General features: G+C 39.3%; 1 protein-coding gene across 1 annotated transcript in view; it reads right to left on the reverse strand.

The window, feature by feature from the left end:
* Window positions 1–11,118, reverse strand: part of LOC112267493 (neprilysin-like) — a 99,078-nt gene extending 87,960 nt beyond the window's left edge. The window contains 1 exon segment of the mRNA XM_042297690.1: window positions 10,453–11,118. Within this exon segment, the coding sequence (XP_042153624.1) occupies window positions 10,453–10,495 (43 nt within the window). The 5' untranslated portion in view covers window positions 10,496–11,118.
* Window positions 11,119–11,805: the final 687 nt, after the last annotated feature.

Raw genomic sequence — 11,805 nt, forward strand, 5'->3', positions numbered from 1 at the left:
AGATGTGTCAGGCATCACTCCTCAGGCATCACATGTTAGATGTGTCGTCTCCTCAGGCATCACATGTTAGATGTGTCGTCTCCTCAGGCATCATATGTTAGATGTGTCGTCTCCTCAGGCATCATATGTTAGATGTGTCGTCTCCTCAGGCATCATATGTTAGATGTGTCGTCTCCTCAGGCATCATATGTTAGATGTGTCGTCTCCTCAGGCATCATGTGAAAACTAAGGCATGGAGATATTCCATCATCCCAGTCGGCTCCAGTTCATTGGTTGACAGCCAGGAGTTGCTATATTTCACCTGGAAAAAAGACATTCAGGCTATAGGTTGATAATACATAGACTGAGAGACATATGGAGGGCTGCAGCAGGACTGTGTGTGAGCCATATTCCTGTCAGGCACTAGAGACAAACGGTAGTAGAGAGACGGTAGTAGAGAGAGGGTAGTAGAGAGACGGTAGTAGAGAGACGGTAGTAGAGAGAGGGTAGTAGAGAGAGGGTAGAAGAGAGAGGGTAGAAGAGAGAGAGTAGTAGAGAGAGGGTAGTAGAGAGAGGGTAGTAGAGAGAGGGTAGTAGAGAGACGGTAGTAGAGAGACGGTAGTAGAGAGAGGGTAGTAGAGAGGGTGTAGTAGAGAGAGGGTAGTAGAGGGTAGTAGAGAGGTAGTAGAGAGGGTAGTAGAGAGAGGGTAGTAGAGAGAGGGTAGTAGAGAGAGGGTAGTAGAGAGGGTAGTAGAGAGACGGTAGTAGAGAGAGGGTAGTAGAGAGAGGGTAGTAGAGAGAGGGTAGTAAAAAGACGGTAGTAGAGAGAGGGTAGTAGAGAGAGGGGAGAAGAGAGAGGGTAGTAGAGAGACGGTAGTAGAGAGATGGTAGTAGTAGAGGGTAGTAGAGACAGGGTAGTAGAGAGGGTAGTAGAGAGAGGGTAGTAGAGAGAGGGTAGAAGAGAGAGGGTAGTAGAGAGGGTAGTAGAGAGGGTAGTAGAGAGACGGTAGTAGAGAGACGGTAGTAGAGAGAGGGTAGTAGAGAGGGTAGTAGAGAGAGGGTAGTAGAGAGAGGGTAGTAGAGAGAGGGTAGTAGAGAGGGTAGTAGAGAGAGGGTAGTAGAGAGAGGGTAGTAGAGAGGGTAGTAGAGAGAGGGTAGAAGAGAGAGGGTAGTAGAGAGAGGGTAGTAGAGAGAGGGTAGTAGAGAGGGTAGAAGAGAGAGGGTAGTAGAGACAGGGTAGTAGAGAGAGGGTAGTAGAGAGGGTAGTAGAGAGGGTAGTAGAGAGGGTAGTAGAGAGAGGAGTAGAAGAGAGAGGGTAGAAGAGAGAGGGTAGTAGAAGGGTAGTAGAGAGAGTAAAGGGTAGTAGACTCTAATACAGGGTAGTAAAGTTAGTACTACTCTAATACAGGACTAGTAAAGGGTTAGTACTACTCTAATACAGGACTAGTAAAGGGTTAGTACTACTCTAATACAGGACTAGTAAAGGGTTAGTACTACTCTAATACAGGACTAGTAAAATAATACAGGACTAGTAAAGGGTTAGTACTACTCTAATACAGGACTAGTAAAGGGTTAGTACTACTCTAATACAGGACTAGTAAAGGGTTAGTACTACTCTAATAATACAGGACTAGTAAAGGGTTAGTACTACTCTAATACAGGACTAGTAAAGGGGGTTAGTACTACTCTAATACAGGACTAGTAAAGGGTTAGTACTACTCTAATACAGGACTAGTAAAGGGGGTTAGTACTACTCTAATACAGGACTAGTAAAGGGTTAGTACTACTCTAATACAGGACTAGTAAAGGGTTAGAGTTAGTACTACTCTAATACAGGACTAGTAAAGGGTTAGTACTACTCTAATACAGGACTAGTAAAGGTTAGTACTACTCTAATACAGGACTAGTAAAGGGTTAGTACTACTCTAAACAGGACTAGTAAAGGGTTAGTACTACTCTAATACAGGACTAGTAAAGTACTACTCTAATACAGGTTAGTAAAGGGTTAGTACTACTCTAATACAGGACTAGTAAAGGGTTAGTACTACTCTAATACAGGACTAGTAAAGGGTTAGGGTTAGTACTACTCTAATACAGGACTAGTAAAGGGTTAGTACTACTCTAATACAGGACTAGTAAAGGGTTAGTACTACTCTAATACAGGACTAGTAAAGGGGGTTAGTACTACTCTAATACAGGACTAGTAAAGGGGGTTAGTACTACTCTAATACAGGACTAGTAAAGGGTTAGGGTTAGTACTACTCTAATACAGGACTAGTAAAGGGTTAGTACTACTCTAATACAGGACTAGTAAAGGGTTAGTACTACTCTAATACAGGACTAGTAAAGGGTTAGTACTACTCTAATACAGGACTAGTAAAGGGTTAGTACTACTCTAATACAGGACTAGTAAAGGGTTAGGACTAGTAAAGTTAGTACTACTCTAATACAGGACTAGTAAAGGGTTAGTACTACTCTAATACAGGACTAGTAAAGGGTTAGTACTACTCTAATACAGGACTAGTAAAGGGTCTAATACAGGACTAGTAAAGGGTTAGTACTACTCTAATACAGGACTAGTAAAGGGTTAGTACTACTCTAATACAGGACTAGTAAAGGGTTAGTACTACTCTAATACAGGACTAGTAAAGGGTTAGTACTACTCTAATACAGGACTAGTAAAGGGTTAGTACTACTCTAATACAGGACTAGTAAAGGGTTAGTACTACTCTAATACAGGACTAGTAAAGGGTTAGTACTACTCTAATACAGGACTAGTAAAGGGGGTTAGTACTACTCTAATACAGGACTAGTAAAGGGTTAGTACTACTCTAATACAGGACTAGTAAAGGGTTAGTACTACTCTAATACAGGACTAGTAAAGGGTTAGTACTACTCTAATACAGGACTAGTAAAGGGTTAGTACTACTCTAATACAGGACTAGTAAAGGGTTAGTACTACTCTAATACAGGACTAGTAAAGGGTTAGTACTACTCTAATACAGGACTAGTAAAGGGTTAGTACTAGTAAAGGGTTAGTACTACTCTAATACAGGACTAGTAAAGGGTTAGTACTACTCTAATACAGGACTAGTAAAGGGTTAGTACTACTCTAATACAGGACTAGTAAAGGGTTAGTACTACTCTAATACAGGACTAGTAAAGGGTTAGTACTACTCTAATACAGGACTAGTAAAGGGTTAGTACTACTCTAATACAGGACTAGTAAAGGGTTAGTACTACTCTAATACAGGACTAGTAAAGGGTTAGTACTACTCTAATACAGGACTAGTAAAGGGTTAGTACTACTCTAATACAGGACTAGTAAAGGGTTAGTACTACTCTAATACAGGACTAGTAAAGGGTTAGTACTACTCTAATACAGGACTAGTAAAGGGTTAGTACTACTCTAATACAGGACTAGTAAAGGGTAAAGGGTTAGTACTACTCTAATACAGGACTAGTAAAGGGTTAGTACTACTCTAATACAGGACTAGTAAAGGGTTAGTACTACTCTAATACAGGACTAGTAAAGGGTTAGTACTACTCTAATACAGGACTAGTAAAGGGTTAGTACTACTCTAATACAGGACTAGTAAAGGGTTAGTACTACTCTAATACAGGACTAGTAAAGGGGGTTAGTACTACTCTAATACAGGACTAGTAAAGTACTACTCTAATACAGGACTAGTAAAAGGGTTAGTACTACTCTAATACAGGACTAGTAAAGGGTTAGTACTACTCTAATACAGGACTAGTAAAGGGTTAGAGTTAGTACTACTCTAATACAGGACTAGTAAAGGGTTAGTACTACTCTAATACAGGACTAGTAAAGGGTTAGGGTTAGTACTACTCTAATACAGGACTAGTAAAGGGTTAGTACTACTCTAATACAGGACTAGTAAAGGGTTAGTACTACTCTAATACAGGACTAGTAAAGGGTTAGTACTACTCTAATACAGGACTAGTAAAGGGTTAGTACTACTCTAATACAGGACTAGTAAAGGGGACTAATACAGGACTAGTAAAGGGTTAGTACTACTCTAATACAGGACTAGTAAAGGGTTAGTACTACTCTAATACAGGACTAGTAAAGGGTTAGAGTTAGTACTACTCTAATACAGGACTAGTAAAGGGTTAGTACTACTCTAATACAGGACTAGTAAAGGGTTAGGGTTAGTACTACTCTAATACAGGACTAGTAAAGGGTTAGTACTACTCTAATACAGGACTAGTAAAGGGTTAGTACTACTCTAATACAGGACTAGTAAAGGGTTAGGGTTAGTACTACTCTAATACAGGACTAGTAAAGGGTTAGGGTTAGTACTACTCTAATACAGGACTAGTAAAGGGTTAGTACTACTCTAATACAGGACTAGTAAAGGGTTAGTACTACTCTAATACAGGACTAGTAAAGGGTTAGTACTACTCTAATACAGGACTAGTAAAGGGTTAGTACTACTCTAATACAGGACTAGTAAAGGGTTAGTACTACTCTAATACAGGACTAGTAAAGGGTTAGAGTTAGTACTACTCTAATACAGGACTAGTAAAGGGTTAGTACTACTCTAATACAGGACTAGTAAAGGGTTAGTACTACTCTAATACAGGACTAGTAAAGGGTTAGTACTACTCTAATACAGGACTAGTAAAGGGTTAGTACTACTCTAATACAGGACTAGTAAAGGGTTAGTACTACTCTAATACAGGACTAGTAAAGGGTTAGTACTACTCTAATACAGGACTAGTAAAGGGTTAGTACTACTCTAATACAGGACTAGTAAAGGGGGTTAGTACTACTCTAATACAGGACTAGTAAAGGGTTAGAGTTAGTACTACTAGTAAAGTTCTAATACAGGACTAGTAAAGGGTTAGTACTACTCTAATACAGGACTAGTAAAGGGTTAGTACTACTCTAATACAGGACTAGTAAAGGGTTAGTACTACTCTAATACAGGACTAGTAAAGGGTTAGTACTACTCTAATACAGGACTAGTAAAGGGTTAGAGTTAGTACTACTCTAATACAGGACTAGTAAAGGGTTAGTACTACTCTAATACAGGACTAGTAAAGGGTTAGTACTACTCTAATACAGGACTAGTAAAGGGTTAGTACTACTCTAATACAGGACTAGTAAAGGGTTAGTACTACTCTAATACAGAACTAGTAAAGGGTTAGTACTACTCTAATACAGGACTAGTAAAGGGTTAGTACTACTCTAATACAGGACTAGTAAAGGGTTAGTACTACTCTAATACAGGACTAGTAAAGGGTTAGTACTACTCTAATACAGGACTAGTAAAGGGTTAGTACTACTCTAATACAGGACTAGTAAAAGTACTACTCTAATACAGGACTAGTAGGGTTAGTACTACTCTAATACAGGACTAGTAAAGGGTTAGTACTACTCTAATACAGGACTAGTAAAGGGTTAGTACTACTCTAATACAGGACTAGTAAAGGGTTAGTACTACTCTAATACAGGACTAGTAAAGGGTTAGTAAAGTTAGTACTACTCTAATACAGGACTAGTAAAGGGTTAGTACTACTCTAATACAGGACTAGTAAAGGGTTAGTACTACTCTAATACAGGACTAGTAAAGGGTTAGTACTAATACAGGACTAGTAAAGGGTTAGTACTACTCTAATACAGGACTAGTAAAGGGTTAGTACTACTCTAATACAGGACTAGTAAAGGGTTAGTACTACTCTAATACAGGACTAGTAAAGGGTTAGAGTTAGTACTACTCTAATACAGGACTAGTAAAGGGTTAGTACTACTCTAATACAGGACTAGTAAAGGGTTAGTACTACTCTAATACAGGACTAGTAAAGGGTTAGTACTACTCTAATACAGGACTAGTAAAGGGTTAGTACTACTCTAATACAGGACTAGTAAAGGGTTAGTACTACTCTCTAATACAGGACTAGTAAAGGGTTAGTACTACTCTAATACAGGACTAGTAAAGGGTTAGTACTACTCTAATACAGGACTAGTAAAGGGTTAGTACTACTCTAATACAGGACTAGTAAAGGGTTAGTACTACTCTAATACAGGACTAGTAAAGGGTTAGTACTACTCTAATACAGGACTAGTAAAGGGTTAGTACTACAGGACTAATACAGGACTAGTAAAGGGTTAGAGTTAGTACTACTCTAATACAGGACAGGGTTAGTAAAGGGTTAGAGTTAGTACTACTCTAATACAGGACTAGTAAAGGGTTAGTAGTTAGTACTACTCTAATACAGGACTAGTAAAGGGTTAGTACTACTCTAATACAGGACTAGTAAAGGGTTAGTACTACTCTAATACAGGACTAGTAAAGGGTTAGGGTTAGTACTACTGTAATACAGGACTAGTAAAGGGTTAGTACTACTCTAATACAGGACTAGTACAGGGTTAGTACTACTCTAATACAGGACTAGTAAAGGGTTAGTACTACTCTAATACAGGACTAGTAAAGGGTTAGTTAGTACTACTCTAATACAGGACTAGTAAAGGGTTAGTACTACTCTAATACAGGACTAGTAAAGGGTTAGTACTACTCTAATACAGGACTAGTGAAGGGTTAGTACTACTGTAATACAGGACTAGTAAAGGGTTAGTACTACTCTAATACAGGACTAGTAAAGGGTTAGTACTACTCTAATACAGGACTAGTAAAGGGGTACTACTCTAATACAGGACTAGTAAAGGGTTAGTACTACAGGACTACTAATACAGGACTAGTAAAGGGTTAGTACTACTCTAATACAGGACTAGTAAAGGGTTAGTACTACTCTAATACAGGACTAGTAAAGGGTTAGTACTACTCTAATACAGGACTAGTAAAGGGTTAATTCAGGACTAGTAAAGGGTTAGTACTACTCTAATACAGGACTAGTAAAGGGTTAGTACTACTCTAATACAGGACTAGTAAAGGGTTAGTACTACTCTAATACAGGACTAGTAAAGGGTTAGGGTTAGTACTACTCTAATACAGGACTAGTAAAGGGTTAGTACTACTCTAATACAGGACTAGTAAAGGGTTAGTACTACTCTAATACAGGACTAGTAAAGGGTTAGTACTACTCTAATACAGGACTAGTAAAGGGTTAGAGTTAGTACTACTCTAATACAGGACTAGTAAAGGGTTAGAGTTAGTACTACTCTAATACAGGACTAGTAAAGGGTTAGAGTTAGTACTACTCTAATACAGGACTAGTAAAGGGTTAGTACTACTCTAATACAGGACTAGTAAAGGGTTAGTACTACTCTAATACAGGACTAGTAAAGGGTTAGAGTTAGTACTACTCTAATACAGGACTAGTAAAGGCCCAGTGCACTACTTTTGTTTAAAAAAAAATACTAAATGAATTTCAGTGTTTAACCAGCATTTGTAACTTGTAAGTATCTGTAAAAAACAGTTAATCTGATAATACTTGTGGAATATAAAAATACTTGCTTAATATATGTTTTGCAGTTTCTTGAAAAGCTTTGCAAATGTAACTTATTTAAATGTGAAAACTGAAATGGTCTATTCATTCCTTTTCCATCTTAGTAGACACTCTTATCCAGAGCAACTTACAGTAGTGAATCCATACATTTCTATACTTTTTCGTACTGGGTCACCGTCGGAATCAAACCCAAAACCCTAAGTATTTCAAGCGCCATGATCTAACTGAGACACATCATCACAAACCACTTGATGTCTCCATGTACTCAATTACTGTATTTTACATTGTTATATCATCATGGTGATAGAAAGTCTACAGGTACAAACCTAGATGACCAGCCTATGTACAATACAGTAAGTGGTCTGTAAAGTAAGTGGTTTGGTTTAAGTGGTTTGTAAGAATGGTAAACTAATGTTGCACAGAAATAGGTTGTATTCCATGTTATTTGATCAAGAAAAATTATTTAATTGAATGTAAATGTTTGAGGACAGGGTTTTTTCTTTCTGGATTCCATTAGAGATGACATCACAGAGAAAGAGACAGGGTTTTGTTCTTTCTGGATTCCATTAGAGATGACATCACAGAGAAAGAGACAGGGTTTTGTTCTTTCTGGATTCCATTAGAGATGACATCACAGAGAAAGAGACAGGGTTTTGTTCTTTCTGGATTCCATTAGAGATGACATCACAGAGAAAGAGACAGAGTTTTGTTCTTTCTGGATTCCATTAGAGATGACATCACAGAGAAAGAGACAGGGTTTTGTTCTTTCTGGATTCCATTAGAGATGACATCACAGAGAAAGAAACAGGGTTTTGTTCTTTCTGGATTCCATTAGAGATGACATCACAGAGAAAGAGACAGGGTTTTGTTCTTTCTGGATTCCATTAGAGATGACATCACAGAGAAAGAGACAGGGTTTTGTTCTTTCTGGATTCCATTAGAGATGACATCACAGAGAAAGAGACAGGGTTTTGTTCTTTCTGGATTCCATTAGAGATGACATCACAGAGAAAGAGACAGGGTTTTGTTCTTTCTGGATTCCATTAGAGATGACATCACAGAGAAAGAGACAGGGTTTTGTTCTTTCTGGATTCCATTAGATGACATCACAGAGAAAGGGACAGGGTTTTGTTCTTTCTGGATTCCATTAGAGATGACATCACAGAGAAAGAGACAGGGTTTTGTTCTTTCTGGATTCCATTAGAGATGACATCACAGAGAAAGAGACAGGGTTTTGTTCTTTCTGGATTCCATTAGAGATGACATCACAGAGAAAGAGACAGGGTTTTGTTCTTTCTGGATTCCATTAGAGATGACATCACAGAGAAAGAGACAGGGTTCTGTTCTTTCTGGATTCCATTAGAGATGACATCACAGAGAAAGAGACAGGGTTCTGTTCTTTCTGGATTCCATTAGAGATGACATCACAGAGAAAGAGACAGGGCCACCATTCTTACAATTACAACAATTGAACCCTGCAAGATTCTGTTCTTAATTATACAACTACATTTTTTGCCAAAGTGGAGATGCTGAATGTTACAGTAGTGATACAATAGTACACTATGAAAAAGTGTTCTACTTTTGTGAAAAAAATGTTTAAAAAAATATATATATATTTTGAAAAACATTGTATATTTTTTTGTAATTATTCTGCTTTTCCAGGGTTGCTGCAGCACCATCAGAACCCTTACCTCCCGCGGCTATGATGTAGCATTTAGGAGTGAGACACTGTGTCCTCTTACTGTATGAGTGAGACATTGTGTCCTCTTACTGTAGGGGTGACACACTGTGACATCTTACTGTAGGGGTGAGACACTGTGACGTCTTACTGTAGAAGTGAGACACTGTGTCCTCTTACTGTAGAAGTGAGACACTGTGTCCTCTTACTGTAGAAGTGAGACACTGTGTCCTATTACTGTAGAAGTGAGACAGTGTGACATCTTACTGTAGAAGTGAAACTCTGTGACCTCTTACTGTAGGGGTGAGACACTGTGACGTCTTACTGTAGAAGTGAGACACTGTGTCTTCTTACTGTAGAAGTGAGACACTGTGTGCTCTTACTGTAGAAGTGAGACAGTGTGACATCTTACTGTAGAAGTGAGACACTGTGACCTCTACTGTAGGGGTTAGACACTGTGACCTCTACTGTAGGGGTTAGACACTGTGTCCTCTTACTGTAGGGCATGAGTTGTAGGTGGCACTTACAGTAGGCCTATGTCTCAAACACACTGTCTCAAACATATTGTCTCGCACACACGTCTGTTTATGTGTGATGCATGGGGGCTCCAGATGGGTTTAAGACTCCACACACACACACACACACACACACACACACACTCACACACACACACACACACTCACACACACTCACACACACACACACACACACACACACACTCCACACACACACACACACACACACACACACACACACACACACTCACACACACACACACACACACTCACACACACACACACTCACACACACACACACACACACAGTATTTGTTTATGATCATTTTCTGTTACTCTGATTAATCTGAAACATCACAATCCCCCTGAGACTTCACAAACCACTTCAAAATTAAACTCATGTTTCGCTTTAACCCCCCCCCACACACACACACACACACACCTTCACTTAAGCCTATTTCCTTAAATTATGGTTCCACTGAGACATTATTGTTAAGTTTACCAAATGTCTAGATGATAAAACGCAACGGGATAAACACTTGAATGTCACGTAGCCTATCAGTAGGCTCTATTTCTCAGAACCTAACCCCTATTGAGAACCATTACAATGGAGAGCATCACATATATTCATGACTGTCCCCAGCACAACACCACTTCAAACGGTATTTTATTTACAGACATGTCAGAGCTGACTGATGTCAAATATGTCCACATACTTTTGACAAAGATCCATCCCCAAGAGAGAGAGAGAGAGAGAGAGAGAGAGAGAGAGAGAGAGAGAGAGAGAGACCAAGCATCACAGAGCAATATTTATAACAGTTTTGGCACGGGTAACTGACTTACCAGGTGTCTCTGGAAATTTTCGATCGATGATGTATACGGGCATTACATCCACCAATCAAACGTCCGTCAAAGGTCAATGAGATGCGAGGAGAGAATACGACCTGGAAATCGATATTGGTGAGAATGTGGAATACCTGTTTAGTTTAGTTTATTAGGATCCCCATTAGCTACAGCATATGCAGCAACTACTCTTCCTTTCTTGCTGTCTTTTCGTGGGTTTCAAGCACAACCCGCCTCTCTCTTCCCTTGTTGGCACAGAACGAGCACACAAGCTTATCTCGCCTACCTGTTAACGCCACGAGCCTACAACATCCCCCAGCCAGAGTCCAAGACAGTTGTATTGATATCTATATTGAACGGACGCTTGAGCGAGAAATGTAGGATAGATCAACGGAAAACTCTAATGACCGGCATGTGAACGTGTGACCTGGCAGTGAAGTTCCCCTGTTACCGGTTACCGATACGTTGCCTCTCTAAAAGGCGGCGTTTAGAAGTGAGCCTGTTAACGAAGCTCGAGCTGCGAGCAGATGAGTAGCGCGCCACCAAGTCGCTCCTAAATAGCTGGGGAGAGCGGTTTTCGCCTGGAGCGAATGGGCTGCCTATACCGCGGTTCGGTCAGACATGCTTGATGATGGTTGCTTCTTGCCTCTGATGATGAATGTATTGCTTGTTCAAACTCCCTTATCTCAAATGTAAGTTGCAACAAACCCTGGGTCAGGGCCAGGCTCAAATTGTATATTGCGCAATGATCTTCATCCTCAGTCTTTGAGGCCTATACTGCCTGGTCTTTATAACAGAGCAATCACATACTTCACACAATAGCTTACACATGCAGACATTAATTTAATCGAGGAATGACAAAGTTGTCACACTGGACACATAGCCCACTTTTAAAACCAAATGTCTGCACAATATACACACGTCTGAGCTACTATTTCTTAGTTGATAGCAGTTGATATTTTATCTTAGTGATCTTAGTGATACTGTGCCTCTCTTAAAAAAACTGCAGTTTTGGCAAGTCCGGTTAGGACATCTACTTTGTGCATGACACAAGTCATTTTTCCATCAATTGTTTACAGACATATTATTTAACTTGTAATTCACTGTATCACAATTCCAGTGGTTCAGAAGTTGGAAGTTTACATACATACCTTAGCCAAATACATTTAAACTCAGTTTTTCACAATTCCTCACATTTAATCCTAGTAAGAATTCCCTATTTTAGGTCAGTTAGTATCACCACTTTATTTTAAGAATGTGAAATGTCAGAATAATAGTAGAGAGTGATTTATTTCAGCTTTTATTTCTTTCATCACATTCCCAATGGGTCAGAAGTTTACATACACTCAATTA

This window comes from Oncorhynchus tshawytscha, linkage group LG14 (assembly GCF_018296145.1).
Source record: "Oncorhynchus tshawytscha isolate Ot180627B linkage group LG14, Otsh_v2.0, whole genome shotgun sequence".
NCBI classification, from domain to species: domain Eukaryota; kingdom Metazoa; phylum Chordata; class Actinopteri; order Salmoniformes; family Salmonidae; genus Oncorhynchus; species Oncorhynchus tshawytscha.